Source organism: Hyposmocoma kahamanoa, unplaced genomic scaffold (genome assembly GCF_003589595.1).
Source record: "Hyposmocoma kahamanoa isolate Upper Pololo Valley unplaced genomic scaffold, ASM358959v1 87, whole genome shotgun sequence".
Taxonomy (NCBI): Eukaryota; Metazoa; Arthropoda; class Insecta; order Lepidoptera; family Cosmopterigidae; genus Hyposmocoma; species Hyposmocoma kahamanoa.
In genome coordinates, this window is record NW_020654422.1 from 12,237,484 (window position 1) to 12,259,288 (window position 21,805).

General features: G+C 35.8%; 1 protein-coding gene across 1 annotated transcript; it reads left to right on the forward strand.

Moving 5' to 3' along the window:
• Positions 1-480: 480 nt before the first annotated feature.
• Positions 481-21,559, forward strand: LOC113235261 (TBC1 domain family member 19). The gene is made up of 11 exons (XM_026470905.1): positions 481-582; positions 811-945; positions 1,262-1,430; positions 2,350-2,437; positions 2,730-2,790; positions 3,802-4,035; positions 4,705-4,842; positions 5,242-5,404; positions 6,365-6,474; positions 16,997-17,088; positions 20,781-21,559. The coding sequence occupies exons 1-11, from the start codon at positions 481-483 to the stop codon at positions 21,034-21,036; spliced, it is 1,548 nt and encodes a 515-aa protein (XP_026326690.1). The 3' UTR covers positions 21,037-21,559.
• The last annotated feature ends 246 nt before the right edge of the window (positions 21,560-21,805 follow it).

The following is a 21,805-nucleotide window of genomic DNA, read 5'->3' on the forward strand; positions in this document are numbered from 1 at the left end:
CAGAGGCAATAAAAATAGGTGCATTTTATTTTGGACCATTTATACTTAGTTTGGCCCAGTTATTAGGCATAATCAGGATTTATGGCTTTTGGAGTTTGCTCCCTAGACCTAAACCAGGTGCATATTATCATCTAGTTAGCTTTAATGTAATCTCCCTGGTTTCAAAAAGTAAAAATACAAAATGGCACGGCGAGAACATTGGTTTGGGCTATTTAAAGCGATCAGCCAAGACATGATTTTAAAAATGTGAATATGAGTCGCACGTTATTATTATCGTAATAATGGAACAATGCCATGTAGAGTAAGTACCTATCACTGGTACCGAACAGTAAAATGACTTATGTACTCTTTTCAATACTGTTTACTGGTTGCCAGAGCAACGACGGCAGACTTTCTTTATATTATTTTTATAAAAAAGTAAACAGACATCTGTTATATTTTACAAAATTAATGTAAAGGTATTTTTCTAATTAAGACGCCATGGAAGGTATTAAAGAAGACGCCATACACCACACTGCTCTCAAACTCGCAGAAGAAATAAAAAATTTATCAATTTACAAATCCTTTTACAGTGACGTTCAGGTAAGAGTAGACTAATATGTATCACTTGAACATACTCAATATTATATAATTTCCTGCAATAGATCAATTTACAATATCTTACAATTTACGAAAATATGTGAGGAAAATAGTGTAAACCGTCACGTCGTCGGTAGGGATTAATTTTACTTGTCTTTTTACCAAAACATGTCGACTATTCGGACTTTCAAGTTCTATAAACTTAAATATTAAGGTTACCGCGCGTTACAGAAAATGGTATGTTCGCCAAACGTAAAGAAGGAGGATTTCAAACAGACGTTACAACAGGCTATGAAAGAAAAGGGACTCGACACAAAATTAAGGAACACAGTGTTTCATTGGGTGCGCACGCAAACAAAACAAAACGTAAGTAGTGTAACATAATAGCAGTTTGTCTGATTTAAATTGATACTATTTGTGTTTAAATACTTTCAGATAACACGTGGACGCTGACTTGTGTGCTTAGTTAATATTCGCTATATGAGTACGTAATACTCAACTGAATTGGTACATTTGAAAACCATCTTTTTATAGTTGCCTCACACGCAGCACATATTCGGCTACTTCCCACATTGTCTTATCATACTGTACCTACCTACAATTCACACGTTCAAGTACACGTTCTTACAACCAAGAACAAAATAATTTATTACTAAATTTAGAAACATTTATTCTATTTTAGGATCCCATTGCATGTTTAACAAAAGCAAGTGCCCAATGGGAGAAACGCATACATAAATCTCTCAACTCGATGTGCTCTGACCTCGAGACCTCATTGGCCAAGATAAGGCCCCAGAGTGAGAAGGAAGAACTAGCAGAAAAGTGGAATGAACTTAGCACTTACAATTTAGGTAAATTCTTGGAACAAATTCTGTTGCTTGCTGTATGAGTATGTTTAAGAATTCTTTTGGAAAGAAGACAAAACTAGGTAAAATAATTAGTAAGTAGGGGAACGTGGGGTATTGGGAGCCCGCGGGTAATGAGAACGGTGTTAAACTGGACTTTCCCAATGCTCGTATTTGTGCAAACGGCACTCCTATATCTTCGTTAACGTTTGACAAGATTCGAGTCCCGTGGGCGCCCCTGTAGAACCCCGCGTTTAGTCGTATGAGAGGGTTGTGTGTTTTTCGCTACGCACTTATAAAATTGGCTAAATTTCATCATCCCAGGTAGGCATTAAAATGCATAGATACTACATTGTATTTACACTAGCTATGTCACCATATCTATCAAATTTTAGAAGTTATGCTTGAAATCACAATAAAAACAGAAATGTTTTTACTGTTTTATTCCTTTTTCAATTCGATGTTACGCGGGTAATGAGAGCTATTTGGCTCTCCTTACCCCATTGCAATATTCACTGGATATTTCTTTAACACTTTCTTGTTTATTTTCATTACTTTTTAACTTATATATATATTTTATTACTTTAATTTTTTTTCAGACTGATTATATATAATGGCTCCCATTTGACATACGGGATTCTTACCGGCTCCCATTTCACGAACTGTGGGGTAATGAGAGCGAATGACATGTTTTAGTTTTTTCTTTTTTAACCAAATATTTTATTTTAATTTCACATTTTTTCTGTGATTATCTAGTACCCAGATATGTGAAGCGTACGTTCATAACTAATACAAATTTAAATTATCTAAATTATGACTTTTATTGTCAGTTTTCCTTAGTAGGCTCCCATTCCCCCACGCTCCCCTACGTAAGTTTTTTTTTTTGACAATTTAACAAAGACACCGGTATTTACGTATATTTCAGATTTATCAAAATACAGACCAGTATACGCACCAAAAGATTTTCTGGAAGTACTGTTAACATTATCTGGATACATACCATACACACGAGAGTAAGTTTTTTGGGTGCCAAACAACCACGTCTATGAGGTTTGTTGTCTTGTCTGAAACTATGGAGTTCGACTCTATCTAGGGAACTTATGAATAATAAGGGAACTCTACGAGTATCCACCTGAGTAATAAAATTTGAGTGCCCAGAACACCAACATCAGAATATAGCTGAAAAAAATTGTTGGTACAAACGAGAATCAAATCGAGAAACTACCCATTATGATATTCAGGATCTGACTGCAGAGCCTTCTGTTGTAAACTTTTACGTAAAAACAAATTTAAACTTTTTTTCAGAGATGAACCTAAATGGGAGTTCGCGCATTTACCTTTACAAGTTAAGACATTAGATCATTTGGTAAGAGAAAGTAAATTTCATTTTCACTCTAAAATTGTAATACAAATAATTGCAGTACAGAGTACTAAAAGAACCGACCTCAAATAACGTGGAATTACATATAATTACCTAGTTTTATTGAAATGGGTTACCAGAAAGTGCGCAAACCCGGATTGATCCCTAGTTCGCCACTATACGGGACTTGACACAGGAGATAACAAAAATCGGTTCTCAATACTCAAAGTGTATTGAGAGAGAAAAGCGCCTGGAGAATAGCAAAATCAAAATAAATAAAATTTAGGAGCTATTTATAAAAATGAATCTCCATTCGTGAACAGCCACCCTTAGAGGTGGATGATTTTCTTTAAAATTAAATGGGACCACTATGGAGGTACCCTCTTTACAACAAAAAAATAAATCATGAAAATCGGTTCACAAACACCGAAGTTATCGCGTAACATACATTCAAAAAAAAACACAGTCGAATTGAGAACCTCCTCCTTTTTTTGAAGTCAGTTAAAAAACATTTATTTTTCAATTATATTCAAATAGTTGCCACATTGAGGCGATAAACGCTGGTTCGAATCCAGCTTGCTGATTTTGGAATGTCAAAAGTTTCCGATCGGCCAGTTGTGAGTCGCAATTATGCCCCTCGACTCGGAAGAGACGCAATTTCCGGTCGGGAGAGGAAAACAAAATCAAGCTACAGGAGGATCGAAGGAATTTTTCTTTGTGTTTGTTCGTTCTTTGTATCAATAATATTATTATTACAAACTAGTGGAGTTTTTTCACAATAAATAGATTAATGTCTTGGTGATAAAAACATGATAATATTCAATAAAAATAAAATATTATAATCAACTACTTATATTATTTAAGTATTTATAATGCGTAGCTACAGAAAAAACTCCCTGGGATAAAATACAAACTGGTATTTCAAGTACCATCTAGAAAGCCCAGAAATAATATTGTATCTATACAATACCTAGTTGATGTTTCGGAATACGTTACAACTGAATTTTATTCTTTCAGCGCAAAGTATTCACAGAATGGGCGAATGGAGAACCGTTACTAGGTGTCAACCCCAATATGCCGAGCACAGTCACTGCATTCGCGTCATTAGAAGTTGAACGTATAGGCTTGGGGGAAAGAGTGGCAACGTTGGGGTACGCTCCTGTCATACAGGAGTTTTTGAAGAAGGGATGCCCGCAGTGCTTGAGAGCGAAACTTTGGGCGCAAGTTTTGGGTGCTGATGTCAAGAATCACGTAAGAACCGCATAATACCTATTACGAAATACGATAATTTTATACCTTCCAATGGTAGAAGCTAAGGGCGCGTTGCGCCTTCAAATTGGTCGCTTGCAGAATCACTGCAGTGTCGCAATTGTGTCTGTATCGCTTCAATAATTCTTAGTTCACTTACGACTGGGCTTCCAAAATTTCATACTTTTTGAGCGCATGGCCTCACTCGTGTCTCGTACCTAGTTCGATCAATGCCAAATTTGGACATAGGTTTCAACAAACCTTTTTCTAGTAATTAATCACGACACTTAAATAATACTTTGACTTTCGCTCGATAGTTTTTTTTTTGTTGAAAACCATGCGTGTTTTGAGGATTATCGAATATTCATAATATATTATTTTAGTTAGTAATATAAAATTTAATACTACATAAAGAAAACAAGATACATTAGTGAGTCATAAAAGCTTTCGCGTAAAATCGTGTGAGCATGGTGTATGCAATACACGGCTTTATTGTTACTAATATAAAATTTACGACTGCAAAAGAGGTGCGCGCGTGTCATGACAGTGGCGCTGCAACTGCGTTTCTAAATATTCGATGAAAATTAGTAATGGCGCGTTTCTATAATCGTCTAATTTAAAAGTGCCCTTAGGGTGAAAATTCTATCTTCAAATGTGATGTAATGTTTTCAGCAAGTAGCGTACTTCAACCAGTTAAAGAAAAGTGTATTAGAAGTGGACCTGATGATCGACAAACTGATATTCAAAGACGTGCAGTTAACAGCTTCCAATGATGATCAGTACTTCGTTTTTGAGGACCTTTTGTATCAGGCAAGCTAATCTTTTTGCTTCCACCGCCTCACTAGCGCTGTGTAGAGGTAACGGGGCGATTCGCCGTATTGTATTGTTTAGGCATTGACTTGAACGTTACGATGACAACATTATAATTGGTTACAATACCGTTTGATAGAATACTGCAGGCGCTGATGGTCACTTTTATTGCCGCGAATTACTACTCGTCCTTCCTACATCTACACGATGACGGGGAAAAGAAAAACTATCGTCCAATAATTGGCCACCCTAAAACACATGGTTAAATTTAAGGGGAGCTCATGACAAATAGACAGAACCTAATACAAAACTGCTGATAACGGAACATATATGCTGCGGATAAGTCTATATTTTATCAACCTCAATTAAAAACCACTGTCATTAATTTATTACCGACAGGTGATGCTCTGCTTTTCCCGCGACTGCGATGTAATGCATCAGCTCAAAGGCAACATCGGCAACCCTCTCACGGTCACCATTAAGGGCAAGCAGCCCTCACCCGAAAGCGTCAACGTCTTCCCGCCCAGTGGTATCATCCCATTTCACGGATTCACTATGTATGGTGAGAAACTTAAAGATTTACTTACATGATAGATATGTCAGTAATCTACCACGAAAAGAAGACAATAGTGTTCTTTTCATCAAACGAATTAGTTTTAATACCTACTATCATAATTTTTTTCAGCTTTCAGGGTACAGCAGTCTATGAATTAAATAAATACAAATAGTCATGTACCAAATAGTACAATAAATTACTTATAGAATCTATTGAATGTTTCGCTTGGAAATGCAGGATTACAAATTTCGTCACATACTTTTTTGTAATGAAATACAAACTTTTTACAATTCTACGTTATATTCTAACTTTTCTAGAAGAAAAACCTGTAGATGTCATAAAATAAAACAATTTGTCAGAAAAAATAACATACAATACGGCATAGCTTTCTTTCATATTTTTCAGAAAATGTTATTAACACAGTGACCTACAAAATTAAAAATATAATTTAGGTATTAAGTTCTTAAATAAAATATACAGAGTATGGGTTTCAAAGGGGAAAAACTTATGTTAGATATCGCAGTGTTTTCGATTTCTTATTTCACGGCGTATAAATTAATGTCCATGTATATCAAACGATCTCAAAACATCGACGGTCCAGTGAGAGTAGAGAAATAAAGTAAGTGCTTTTATTGAGAAAGTTTTAAACCAGAAAATAAGATACAATGAGGTATGATAGGAAGTTCAGCTTTACTTGATGGTGAGCTCTATTTCCTTATTTAAATTCTAAGTGGCAAATCAATTATGAACGTTCGTTAGTTTAGCTAGCATGGTCCCAAATACTCTTTATTCTATTGGAATTTCGACAGGTTTCTAGGCGCCATCTCTCTTTTAAGGATTTGTTTACAGTATCCATCAAATTTCGGTATTCACGTTGAAATTATCGCGTGACGAGATTTTTACAATCCTGGAAGATTTTGAAAGATGCCAAATTAAATATAAATTATTTCTTTTAATGTCTTTCAGCCACTCCATTTTGCTACTTGTATGATGATCCAGTACAACTGTACTACACATTCCGGGCGTTCTACATCCGTTATTGGCACAGACTGCATTATATTTCTACACATCCACAGGTGAGTATTTTTTATAATAGTCACCGTAATAGCCTTATTGTGGTTCGCTCAGCGGTCAAGTGCTTTGGACATTGTCTTGGAAACCCTTTTTGCGTACGCATCTTCTACGCAGGTTGTCTGTGATTGTTTTGAATTAGATTTAAGTTTTTAATATTTCTTGTCACGACGAGTTACAGAAAAAACACATTGTTTTCCTCGTAACGATAACTCATGTTATTTTTACTTTTGTCGAGACTTTGTGGCACAGAAAAGACTCCTGTCTTTACACATTGTTTATAAACTAATATTTATAATATAACTAAGGCCCGCATAAACTGGTATTTATAATAAACTTTTGTAAATGTGGTTCAATTTCGATACATTTCTGAAAGTTCAGTTTCTACTTAAAATAGAGGATTGCTTTTCTTACCTTGATACGTCTTAATACAGTTCCTATTACGAAAACAATTCTTTTTTATACTTTTTTCAGTATATGCCAATCGATGAACATAATTGTAAGTTTGTATCGAAGGATATAAGGACCATTCTCATTTCTGCAATTTTTTTTGTACATGTGTATTAAAAATTATATACCTACTTGCATTACTAAGTCAATTCCTATTTAAAAATAATCGAGGTAGTTTATATTAATATGATTTTTATTTATATTTACATAATATAAATATTTATTTAAACTATCATTAAGAAAGTGACGAAAATGCGTAGGCATCACGTCATGTCGTGTGCAAAGTCCATTTACAATGATTGTATCATTGTAAATGGACACACAAAATTAAATATATTTATTTGTAAGAAATAATCTATATTATTTTACGATAATACATAGAATAAACTTTCTAAAAAACACTAAATAATTACAACATAAATAAAATAATGGATTCAAAATATTTCATAACGTTTGTACATGAAAAAATTGTCACCTCCATGCATAAACTTATTGAACGCAGCCATAATTTATTAAATCAGTCAACGCAGTTTCTGAACAATTACAGACAACGAACACAATGTCATCTTGAAAGTTTTTGACAGTTTGCCACTTCCGGGATAATAGTTTTGGCGCACTGACCTTTAAGGTACGATTTTTCAAAAATTAGCCTGCTACTTTAGTCACTTATGTGGATCATTCATATTATTTTATTCAATTAAGATCTATCAGATATCGTAAAATTATGAGCTATTATAACCGTCATCTAGGCATTTCATCGTATTTTATAACTAAAAAATGAGGTCACGGAAAAACGGTGTTTAAGTTTAAAATATCACCTCCATAGACGTCACCCACGTGGATTACCGTTATCCATGGAGGCGACACAATTTCTATGGAAGTGACAATATAATAATGGACGCTCTTTATTAACTTAAATAATATCAACGCAATTAATTTGATTTCAATATACTTTAGTAGATAATTATGGCGCCCACGAAAACATGCCCGGAAGAGATAGACGTAAGAAACAGAATGCGATCGGGAAAAAATATAAAAGTAGGTACGTTTCAGAAAGCGAAAAGGAGAGAATAATAAGTATTATCTATTGATCAAATGTCAGAAAGAAAACAGAGAAAGGAATGGCGTAAGAGGCTAGAAATTCGCAGAGATAACGTGACATGACGTGTATTGAATGCCATTGCATGGCGTCGAGCTAATGGTGACCAATGGCGACGCGGAGCATGCGTCCTGAAACCTATCGATGCATCCTTAAGGGTGCCGAGGCATTCATTATACTGCCGTGGCATCCATAAGGTCGCCGAGGATCCATAAGGCTGCCGAGGCATCCCTAAAACTGGCGAGGCATTCCGGAGGCTGAAGGCTCGGCATGCCTAAGCATATCGCAGCTTCATTTTGCAGCTACGATCATTATCACTAAAATTGCCTTTAGTACTCCAAGAGTAAAAATTAGATAATATAAAAATGTCACATCATAACTTATTTTGCATTTTCCCAAAAAGTAAAAATTTTGTGTTGACCACTTTCATTCTAAAGGTGCGAAGTGTTAAGTAAATAATAGAGATTATAAAATCTATTATTAGACATACTGGTACCCCATGTGACCTGATATCAAAAACTGATTAAAAGACTCCTTTAGTGTTCCAAAAAAAAAAAATAATAATATAGAATTTACATAATTGAATATACCTAATATTTTAAAAAGCCCAAAATTTAATAAGTATCTAAGTGATTACGTAAATAAAGATAATTAAGTAAAAAGTACGTTTTATTCAACATTAAACTTTAATATGTCATCACCATGGACTTGTGTCACTTCCTTCCGTGGAGGCGTGTTTTCGTTTTTCCTTTTTGTCATGAAAACTACAGTGATAAATGATAATACACACATCAAAAAAGTCTAGGGATCAAGTACGTTTAAGAGTATTGCTGCAATTAGGGTTAATTATATTAACTTTTTTGTATCGCTATTGATACTTTTTAGTTAGTTTTAACATTTAAATAAGGAATATTGTTTAAAATTCGATAATAAGAAGAAAATCGATTGTCAATGTGGTTTTGTATAAAAATGAGTTATAGCGTTTTGACAAAATCATTACAATATCTGCATCGGAACCGAAACAATTTACATTATTATGGAGAGACGACATCATTTAACCCGAGAAGTGATGATGCGAGCCGTCGGAATATTGGAAGCTGGTTCCAGGCAACGTGCTGTGGCTTTCACTCTTAACACTACACAGAGCGTCATAAGTCGCCTCTGGACGCGCTATCGCATGACGGGCAGCGTGGCCGAGCGACATGGAGGACGATCTCGCATCACGACTCGCAGACAGGACCGGTATATCCAAAATACTGCTCGACGGAATCGTACCATGACCGCCATGATGTTGGTTACGAGGCTCCACAGCTCCTCAGGCTTGCTAATAAGCGATCAAACAATCCGAAATCGTTTACGTGAAGTGGGTCTGCGATCCCGAAGGCCGCTCAGAGTTCCACCTATTGCAACCCTGCAATCGCAGGACCCGTTTACGATGGGCTCGCAAACACAGAAACTGGGTGGAAGAAGACTGGCGCTATGTGTGCTTTTCGGATGAATCCCGCTTCGGTATGAGACCGGATACAAGACGTACTCGAGTTTGGAGAACATCTGGACGTCATGAACGTTTGAGATATTGTCAGGAAGTTCATCCATATGGTGGGGGAACAATAATGATATGGGCCGGTATTTGGATCGGCGGAAGAACCGATCTCGTTTGGATCAGGGGTAACCTCAATGCTCAAGTTTACGCAGAGAGGATTGTTTCAGATGTTATCATCCCTTTGCGAGGCCAGTTGGGTGATTCATTTCAACTAATGCATGACAACGCACGTCCACACACGGCTAGAGTCGTAACACGCATTCTTGCCGAAGCTCGTATCAACGTTCTGCCGTGGCCTGTTCAATCGCCAGACCTCAATCCAATTGAGCACGCATGGGATATGCTTCAAAGAAGAGCTGTGCCGAGTATGCATACCGTACATACTCTACAACAATATTTTGACTTGTTACAAAACACATCGGCGGCCATTCCTCAAAGTGATTTTGATGAACTCATCTTAAGCATGCCAAATCGCTGTATTTGTGTGATTCGTGTTAATGGTGGAAATACAGATTATTAATTTTCTTATCTTTACAATAAAAATGAGCAAAAATCATCATTTTCGCCATTTTTTTGTCATTTAATTGACGCCGTTAATTTGAGTTTTTTCCCACAATTTGCAAAAACATCAATTTTAGTTTATTTTAATTAAATATAGGGGTAAGCGGTTAAATAAAACATAAGCATTAAAGTAAGAAGTCGTCCTGGAAGACTGGATTTGGTAAATATTGCTTAAATAATTTTTATTTCAAACATATTCACTTGATCCCTAGACACTTTTGATGTGTGTAGTTGGATTCTTAAGTGAAACATATTGTAGGATACGGTACCTTTCTTTTAAGACTACTTTGAATCATATCGAAAAACATTGTTTTTTTTAAATTATTTTAAGTCCGTTTTTGAGAATGGCCCGTAAACGGTTTTCGGAAATTTTTAGTCGTGATTTTCGACAATTTTTAGTCGTATTGTTTTTTAAAGACGATGTGCCGTTTAAAGCTGGTTTCCCACCTACGGCGCATAGTTTCACGGGCCGCGCCGTGCACCAACGCTTGCACCAACTCGCCGTGGGAAGCGAGATCGCACCAATGCGCGCGCCGTGGGGAAAAGGCCGCCCGAGCGCGCACGTGGCGTGCTCGCCTGTGGTCGCCTATTCTGATCCCCCACGAATCGGTGACTTTTGGCGCTCATTCATTATTTGACAACGTTCAAATGATTCAAATTAAAGTCCGTAAAACAAACTACGTACGTTCAATTAATAAAATCTTAACAACTTACCTCGACGCTCTTATTGAATTATGACATGTACCAGTTTCTTTTGTTTTTTTTCTGTGCCTTATTCCAGCGTGACCATGGTCGAGTTTTTGAAATTTGACTAGCCAGAAATAAGTTGCTATTTAGTCGGTTCTAGTCGTAAAAAACTAGATTTAGTCGGTCCGTCGTTCAAAAGTTAGAAGGGCTACTTCTAAAATTTCGCCACTAGAACTGACTAATTCACGACTATTTCTGGGTGCAGTCAGCTAAGCTAGGAGCTGAGGTTCTCGAGATCCAAAAATGGTGCCGCCGAATTAGCTTATTTCAGCGTGGACAGTAAAACACCTTAATGACTTCAAAACGGCGTAACGACTAAGTCTAGTTTTTTACCACTAAATCACGACTTTTTTTAGTGTAATCAGATCTAAGCTAGGTGTTGTAAAAAAGGTGTTGTGGTTCTCGAGATTGAGAAATGGTGCCACTGGAATAAGCTTATTCCAGCGTGGCAGTAAAACACCCTTATAAGTTAAACTAGGACCGACTAAATCTAGTTTTTTGCGACTTGAACCGACTAAATAACGACTTTTTTTCTGGCTAGTCAAATTTCAAAGACTCGACCATGGTCACGCTGGAATAAGGCACACCTTTTTTTAATCAAGTATGTCGTATCCACTGCATAATACAAAAGTGGCTGCAGAAGTAGCTATGCCTTCTGTATACGACATTTTCGAATGGTAGCTCAAACCAGACAAAATTGGTGAAATTACAGGAACATGGGACTTGTCAACTTGTGTCTCAGAGTGGGCAGTGCACCTGAGATTTTTGCGATTTAAAGCTCTGCGTGGCACTGCAACTGTTACGGACAGGCATATAGCTTACCACCAGGAGCACGACTTGTTCGACTCTTGACTTGATATTATAATAAAAAAATAGACTAAATTAATAAATCGACTCGTCCGAAGAACTGAGTCTCATGTGATTATACAGCGAAAATATAATAAATATACATAATCTCGTTATTCAAAATAAGGCCAATCGATAGGTGTTTTCAGAATTTTGATATCTTATTTCGTTTCGGAAATATAAAATCGAACAACATTCGGTCTGATACCCACGGCGAAGAACAACGAACGAAATGTACATACAATGCTCTGAGAATAAGCAGTCTTACACATAGGCCTTTGTTCTACGGATGAGTCGAATTATACTAAGCTCTTGACAAATACTAGAATGCGCGACTGCCGCCCGTTCTCACCCGTGGCGCGAGCTCGTCCATTTAATTCGACGCGGTGCACACTGGTCGGAATTGAGATCGTCCCTTACATAGGAATTTAAAAAAATGAAGTACTGTTTTTCTTTTTGCAACCTGTCGATTGTTTCTGAAAATGACATAAAACCGAACAGTTTAATTAAACCTATTTCACCGCTCAATACAACGAAGTAGTCTTAAACATTTTAAATGTATGAAAACGGAAACTTCATTTAAAATAGCTCATTACTGTTAAGCTGTGTAGCTGTAGAGTTAAAACTTATTAGATATTGTTACTTGGTCGATAGTGGCAATAGTGGTTCCATATGACTTTTGACCTTGACCCCGCGAATCCCCTTTCAAAATATGGTTTAATAAAAAAATGTAATATTAGACAACTTTAATCCATTAAGTTCATGTATTTTTTGTAATTAAAATAACAAAAATATTAGCTTAAGTTATAACATTCTTATGATACATTTTTTTAAACAAATAATTATTCTTTTTTTTATTCCTATGTAAGGGAAGGTCTCAATTTCGCCTCTCTTCCGTCGTGGTTCAATCTAGCGTTCTTCGCTTTCTCAACCTTTGCAGCCTTGCATAAAAAAGGGCATTCATTATCCTGCATTGCCGTCTGCTTTGCCGTCCACCGCGTAATGCAGGATTATGAATGTAGTCAATTGCAGTCGCAGCGAGCAATCCGCAAAGTGTCCTACGAGACTCCATACTTGGGCCCTACGCAGGATAGTGTGTGAGCAGGCTCCTGCCTACGCGGCGAACTGCCATGCAGGTAGCAAATAACTATTATTACGTTACAAGGCATACCTACCAGGTACATGCAGGTCGTATGAGTATGTGTACGAGTTCAAATAAGTTGAATGAAAAAAAAATAAAGCGTTAAATAAAATTATATTTAGTATGTTTAATATTTATTTAGATTTAAATATACATATAAGAAAATTCAAAAGGATACATGTCTATAAGCTCGAAAAAATATCGTAGGTACACCTCACAGACACATACAAGTATGTTTGTGGTACACCTAAATTGGCAACATTTTCTGAAAAATACCCTGTTCCGAATGGGTATCAGTTATAAACGTATAAAGTACACGAAATAACATAAGGCCCAGCGCAAATCGGCGGACGGCGGGGGAGAGTATCGAAAGGGATCTTTTACCCGCTAGCGCACATTAATGAGGAACGAATATCCCTTACGATACAGTGAACGTCCACCAGCGTACCATAGGGTCCGCTGGAATGCCGCAGCGTCGTCCGACATGCCACCAATCGCTCGGATTTGAATCCTTTCTACGAGCGACTACCTGTGCAATCGAGAAGTCTCCGGCGGCGGCGGCGCATTGAGGCAGATTCCGGCATCGTTGGATTCCCGCGCATACCGACGGATTCCCACCGCGGTATCCTCTAGCGTGCTCTTCAACACCGCAGAGAGAAATCGTCTGCTTAAAGGTAAAACCACATATTATGTAACATCTCATGATAAGTGAAATGTCCAAATTACCTATGTGCCAGTTGTAAGAAATTCACTATCTCTCTTCAGATAAAACTACTAATTAAGTTTATAGCTTTTGTTGTTGAGTATCACGTGCAGAAAGATAGTGATTTTCTTATCATAGCTATATAACTTAAAGACCTTTGGTGGAAAATGTCACTTATGTGGTTTTACCTTTAAACAGACGAATGCGCTATGATGCTTTGAGAGCATAAAATATACATTTAATGTCCTCTGCCTTCCCGTCTGCCGGTTTGCGCTGGCCCTAAGTTAAATATTATATACAAATCATGCACTTTACCCATTGACTTACAAATAAATGGACGACGGGTCTAATACAAAAACCACGAAAAAAATGTCCCAAGTCAACCTATTCGAAATTTAAATTGTAATGTCATCGCAGTATCGCGCTGTCAGTAGAACAAATGAAGACTAAAGCGGAGTGTCGCGCTCTGTATACGATTTTAGCGCCTTACAAGTGCGGACACTTTTTAGCGCGGACCCGACGTCCATAAAATTGTAAGTCAATGACTTTACCACACACTTTCGCTACGTAGGGGAAAGGTGTACGAGATGATCCTTGGAGGTAAGATGATTTTCAATTTTCAATTCTAGCGAAACTAGTAACGTCATCTAGATATTTTCTTCAGTAAAATGTAGGTCTCAATGTGCCCTCTCATCAGTGAATTCGTAATAGCGATGTGAGTGACGAGTTCATTTTTGTGGAAAAAAACAAAAATTGTGTGAGTTTGATCTAAGGTAAAGTTGATTAAAAAGCTTAGGCAACTTCCATTCTAAGCAATCAATTGCAAAGATTTTTGTGTTGGTGGCTTTATATAATGCTCTATTTACTTTTTTAATGGCGTGGTAACAGTAGACAGCATACAGGTTAGTTTGCCGAACAAAAAATAAAAATAAGTGAATTGGGGCAAGATGATTATGGTTTTGGTGTACGAGATGATCCGTGGGGATCATCTTGTACTGAATATATTGTTAACGGACTTTATTTAATTTGTATGTTTTTGAGTACTGAAACCTCTTAATTAAATAGCTTGCAATACGAATAAAATAGTAGAAGACTGAATTTCGTTTACATGATCGATCTGGATTAATAACAAATATAAATGCTTTTTCTTGTTTTAGACCAGGCCGCGTAATTGTAAAAGAAAAACCATTCATGGTGGGTGGTCGAAAGACTATGATCTAAAGAACTAGAGGCGTAAAAAGTAGGACGCCACATAAATCGACAAGTATATAGTTAGCAGTAGGTATGCGTTATGATATTAAAAACACGGGCTAAAGGTGAAAATAAAGGGTCTGTCTGTTCAATAAAATATTTAGGTAAAAAAAAACTGTTTTCATCAGATGCGTTAACAGAAAATCGAGCTCGTAAAGTACATTAAATATGGAGACGAGGATGGATATCAACTTGCCATAAAAAACAATATCGCCCACTCTTAGGTACCTGTAAGATATAAATTAATTAGGATTATTTGTTCTCGAAGTTCCGTAAATGTTGTTTCATATACCTAGATTACATGAGTTGTTTGTTGTGACTTTGTTAAGTCTAAAAAGTTGTTGTTTCATTTGTTTCTAACAAAACCTAGAAATTATCCTAAATAGAGGCAAGGTTTCCCTGGATCATCTTGCCCATAACCTTAGACGATCCTTTAGTAGGATTTTAAAAAAATTCAAATATAATAATGACAGATCAAAAAATAAAACGTTTTTAGTAAGACAACACGCTTTTACATCTGCTTTAAGCTGAATATCTTTTAAACTACCACCATTCTCCCTTAAGGGGATCATCTGGTACACCTTTCCCCTAGTGTTCTGAAGATATTGTGATACTGCACGGTATAGATTCTGAACCAGAAGATTACTTCACAATGTGTGTTGTAGGAATTTCGTATGTAATTGAGGAACTCTGCTCTGTTGTATACAATACTGAACTTGAATAAATTAAGTGCCCCCGCCCAATGGGCCGCTTGTCGCGGTCACCAAACGCGACCACTAGTAGCTGAGTCAAGCCACTAGATGCAGTAGAGCTGCGCGTCGATAATGTTTTATTTGGATCTCTCGTCGTTTCAGACTGGATCCAGTGCCTACCGCGATGTGGAAAGACGTTTCTTTTTGAATTCGCAGTTTCACAAACCTATGAAAATAACTGCCTCGGTGGCTGAACGGTTTACCATACTGGACTGCCTCGCAGAGGTCCCGGGTCGATTCCCGGCGCGGAAGAAATAATTGTATGGCCTACATTTATTTCTCTCGAATAAAATCAAAATCCCATTAAGAAATGGCAAAATTAAAAAGTACATTAGGTACACTTATAATAGCTTCATAAAAGACAAATTAATATATATTTATTAATATATATAATAATAAACAATAATATTAACCTAAATTATGTGGCACTATTTCACAATAGTCAATTTATGACTAGGTATATTTAGTGAAAAAAATTATAAAGTTACTTGCAGAGGTTTTTAGGACTGGTGCGTAGAATAGAATAGACATTTATTGCAACGTCACAGCACATAGATACAAAAAAAGAGATTAATAATACTTGAAAACAGAAAGAATTAAAAAACAAAATAAAAATACAACAACAAAAACAACATGAAGTAAAACAAAAGAGACAAAAGCAATACACAAAATATAACGACTACAATTTGTAGTACTGTCATTTGTACGGTTGTGGCGTACGCAAAAGGAGCTCATTCAGCTTATGCCACAGGCTTAGAATGTGGCGCAGGTTTTTAATGAGCCCTTTACATGTTTTTATTTTTTTAAATGATTATAAATTATTTAATTAAGCAATATGTCTTCCATTTTTGTTGTTTTCATTACTGTTATTTAAATGAATGTAAACATTTGTAATGTAAACAATACTTAAAAATTTTATATTATCACATAATGTACACACAGTGCTGCAGTGGTCGATTGTTCCAATTTTTACAATTTATAATAATTTGTATTTGTATTTTTTTTGTATTCTTAAATATATGTATACTTATGTAATACAAACGTTCGGAAACGGAAAAAAGTAGGTGTGAAAAATACCTATTCGTATGTAAACGCGTTTATTCCCGTTTTCAAATGTTAGTACAATGCTACGCGAAAGTTTAAAAGTGTATACATATAAGTAATACACTTCAACTTATATTATTTCTAAGTAAACATATTTCTATTGAGCAGTACATAAATTAAAAAAAAAAACACTTGTCTTTTTAGCAAAATTTGAAAAAAAACTTGTTTTTTTAGTATATTTTTTATCCGAGTTCTAAACAACGAATTCCTGCTTAAAACGACGAGATCCTTTTCCGTGTCCTACGTTTAAAAATGTGTACTATGGAGTATAATGTGTGTTATGGTGTGTAGATACTTAACTAATATAAATTTATTTTTTTCAAATTTTAGGGTATAGTGTCACTATGTCTACTATATGAAAGATTACTTGAAGCTAATGAACCACTGCTCTGGATACATTTTCGGAATATCAATATAAATCCGTAAGTTTTTTACTCACTAACATCACTACTATTACACGGGTAGTAATAAAAGCTCCGAAAACTAAATTAAAAATTATCTATTTCAAACGAATATTTCTGCGTTATTTACTAACCTACCGAAAACTTTTGTGAAAACTTTTCTGTGTTTTGAATGAAATACTGAAAGTTCCTACAAATCTTGCTGACGTAATTCTACTCTACCGATTTTATCTATATTTTACCGAAACCTATTGCTAGCCTTTTTGTGTTGTACCCGGTCTCCCTTTGTGACAGTGATCTCATTAATTTTAAAAATAAATACCTGGGTCACTGGATGCAACTTCACGTGGCGGTTTAGTTTTAAGTTTATTTTATTTTATTTTACTTTTCTTATTTATGTGTGTTAATGTAATTTTCCGTAATTGTATTTTAATTTTATTTTATGATTTTAGTTTCGAATTTTAATTTATTTTAATTTTAATATTTGAATTGCATCATACTAAACTTATTTGTACTTTACTAACAAACTATGCGTAATTGTTTTTGTCCGAAATAAAGTATTATTTATTATTATAGGTTTATTTAATCGATTTTAGTGCTTGTGAAACGTTCCCATCATACGGAAATACTATTATGAGTGACAACATGGGATATACATCGGTAATATACTTTACCGATCTTTTTCTTTTCTTTCGGAAGTTTAGTATATTATTCGGTAGTTTAGTATATTACATAGGGCGCACTATAAGTTTCCGGAACTGGCCATGTACATAAACAATATTTAAAAAGTAATTACAACATTTGAAAATGGAACTCTTTGGCTGTGTAATACAGTTTGTTTCATCTGACTGTCACTTGTTTTTACATTGTGGCGTCATTTTAGGAATTGGTTGTCTACATCACCATGGATTTAACTCGTGAAAATTTTCGTAGTATGATTTTCTACGACTTTCAAGTGTAATTTAACTGCTCAGCGGAGCTTCGCTCGGCTTCAAACTGCTTTTGGCGTTGAAGCACAATGCAAGACGACTATTTATAGCTGGTTTGCAGAATTCAAACGCGGTCGTGTGAATCTCAGTAACGAATTTCCACCGCTGTGATCAACAAAAACATGGATGCTGTGCGCCGTATGATCAAAACAGGCAGGCATGTGACATACCATGAGATTCGGGCATCTTTAGGCATAGGCATGAGTCAAATACAATCAATACCACACAAACATCCAGATTCAACGAAACGTCACATTTGGTGTGGGACATGGTAACAGGTGGCGGAACATGGATTTATAGTTACGATTCCAAAACAAAGCAGCAATCGAGCGTATGGGTCTTTCGAGATGAGCCAACTAACCATAGTGGCGCGCGTGCAAAGTGCCTCTAAGGGGATGATTGCTTCTTTTTTAATAAAACTGGTCACGTGGTTACTGTTGCTTTGGAGAATCGTTGTACTGTGAATAGTGATTGGTACACGACCATTTGTTTGCCGGAAGTTATTGACAAACTCCGTAAAAATAACCGTAAACGCCGTATCATCTTGCACCACGACAATGCCCGTTCTCACACGGCCAGACAGACAAATGAATTTTTGAAGGTTGACCTTAGGAGCCATCCCGCGTACAGTCCCGACGTGGCACCTTACGACTTTTATTTATTTCCAAAAATCAAGAACCATTTACGCGGTCAACGATTTTCATCACCTGAAGAGGCTGTCGAAGAGTATGAAAAATATGTTTCAGGGATCAAAATTGGTTCATTCGTATAAAAAAGTGCATTAACGCTAACGAAGTATATTTTGAGAAACCATAAATTCATTTCTGACCATTTATATGTAGTATTTTTTTCTTATTCATTCCAGAAACTTATAGTGCACCACACGTATATTGTTTTTTCGTTGAGTTGTGATTTGAACAAGTGCTTGATTGTTCGCTACATGCAATTATTTTTGTCGGTGCATTATGTGTACCTACATTTTTCAGTAACGCAGCTCAGTATCACAATTTCGCCGCTATTAGTTCCCTGCAATTTAACTTATTTTTCGGAACCTTTATTATTTCCCATATTAAACTATTGTCTAAATGGATTGCCTACTACTGTCTACAACGTTCAGATATTAATAATATAAAATAGTAAAGACATGTCAAAAACTAATCCCTCGTTTAATTTATAGTATGCGGATTAGTCACCTTAGGTGGATAATAAGGGAATATAGAACTATAGAAGGGAATATATTATAACTATTATTATTATCATTTCTTCTCCACGTACAAGGTTAATTAGTGAGTTAATATTGAACCTTATTTGTGAGAGATAGGCGCCTGTTCGCGCGGGCACGACACGGCTTCCTGTTACTTACTGTTAGTTAATATTGAACCTTATTTGTGAGAGATAGGTGCCTGTTCGCGCGGGCACGACACGGCTTCCTGTTACTTACTGTTATCGGCTTCCTAGAACCTGAGTGCCGTAAACAACTCAAACGATTGCAACAATTTCAATAACGCTCACACTCAACACTCAATACTATAGTACAGGCCGTATTGACGTTTGTACGCTCATTAAGTTTCATATTAATGCATGACTATGTTGAAGAAGCTAATTGATATACATTGTCAGTAGTGGCGTACAGTAAAATTTATGGATGTATAATTTTAGGACACAACTTCGGCATTTGTTTTTCGATATTCGTACTTTTAAAAAATGAAATCTAGTAATACGATCGTCACTTAAAGGATCGCTGTCCAGCACAACTTCTACCTCCGGCAAACTCGCGTGAAAGCTCAATGCAAAACAAAGCAGTTTAGAATTAACGATATATTAAATAAACATTTTTTTTTTTCGGTTTATTAAAACCTTCTAATCAGCTACGCATTGCAATGCTAGTTATAAATCTTGAAACTTATAGATGCGACTCGTATTTGATTATATTTTTTTCGATAATGAATTAAGATTTTACCTCACTATTGCAATCTGTTAAAACAGCCATCATAGCGTGCCGGTACTGTGTGCTATATAGAAAAGTCCATCATCTTGCTATCTTAGTCACTCCAAAAAAAGGACGTTAAATGGTATTCATATTGTAATAACTGATATTTGCTATGAGTACTCGACACCCTTCAAAGCAAATTAATTATCTTTCGAATACTTTTTCTAAACGACCTTTATAATGGGTACTAGTTTAGAGAATTCGGTGTTTCTTTACGTCTAAAACTTACGTAAGGCTTCATTCGCATGGCCGCCCTTTTGACAGAAGTACCAAATCAAAACTATATAAGTACTAAATCTAAATTAATATACAGAGACATCGTTTACATTCAGCAGTCGACTGTCAATAGGATGACCCTTTCAGTTTGCGATCTTCTCTCTAACGTCAAATCAAAACTAGATTACAAATTCAACTTAAATAGCTCCTGGATAACGTAACATTAGGCGGCGACCTCATATACGAGATCGAGATTCGAACTCTTTAATTCAAAATGCGAACAACCCCGCGGCTTAAAATCCGAAATACAATCTTCTGATATGCACATTTACATCCTCGTAGAAGACCTTCACTTGCAGGGCGCACCCATCCTAAACTACTATCCCAGCAAGTAAATTCTCAGCGGTCATCAAAATAAATATCAACATGTAAATATTAAAAAAGATAAAATAATGTGGAGTGTACTACCATTTTTTAATTATGATGTCTCAAATTCTTAAATTACAATTACATTTCAGAATCAGAGTGGTGTTCAAATGGCTAATGCGAGCGTTTAGTGGTCATTTACCACCGGACCAGCTTCTTTTACTTTGGGATGCCATACTGGGCTACGATTGTCTTGAAATCCTTCCATTATTAGCACTGGCAATACTGAGCTTCAGAAAAGAAAACATCTTCCAAGTCAATACGATACAAAACGTCGACGCAGTGTTAGCAGATTTATCTACTATTTCAGTTATACCTCTATTGCAACTGGCTTTGATGAAACCTTAGGTAAAAATTCAATCTGTACAAATGTTAATGCAATGTTTGCAATCTTTACCGGCTACACTAAAGTTAATTTGTAAATAGAAATTGTTCATTTTATGAAGATTTCACGTATTCATTCAGTTTAAAGTTTCGATATTTAAAGAAAGAAAACTGTTTATTACACTAGCACAGACACGCATATAAACAAAAAAAAAAGATATTTACTAATTACTACCTACGTAATAAGAATTTTTGAACAAAAATAGTTTTGTCTATGATCGAAATATCTGTAGACCACGACCCCCTACTCAAAACTACCTCAATCCATCCTCGCCTGCTAAGTAACCTGGTAAATCACAATAACAAATACATCGTCTGAGATATTTTGGGAGTTTGAAAATATACTCCTGGACACAATTCGAGTCACCTTGCATTTTCAATATTAAATGCCCTTAGCTTAAACAATGCTTGATTGATTAAGAACTATTATGCAATTTTGAAATAGTGGTATGCTAAACGTCATTTCCTTAAGACCTTATTGAAAATTTGAAATTAAAAAACCGGGGAAACCTTTTTCTTCGATGCTAACTATATCTTTTATTCTAGCCCTTTAAGGATGAAAATGCAAGGCAGCTCGAATTATGTGTCTGGGACTGTAATTTGATCTATTATAATTATGAATTTTACCTATTTTTTATTCTGACCGTGAATAATTAACAGGTCCACAGATTTTTCGACTACATTTATAATGGAAATATTCATCTTACGAATTCAATTTAGAAATAGTTTAAAA

Bases quoted from the DNA above. Each gene is read 5' to 3' on its own strand.
- LOC113235261 (XM_026470905.1), top strand. From the start codon at position 481: ATGGAAGGTATTAAAGAAGACGCCATACACCACACTGCTCTCAAACTC. The intron at 946-1,261 runs GTAAGTAGTGTA...ATTCTATTTTAG, and splicing joins GCACGCAAACAAAACAAAAC to GATCCCATTGCATGTTTAAC. The intron at 2,438-2,729 runs GTAAGTTTTTTG...ACTTTTTTTCAG, and splicing joins TACATACCATACACACGAGA to AGATGAACCTAAATGGGAGT.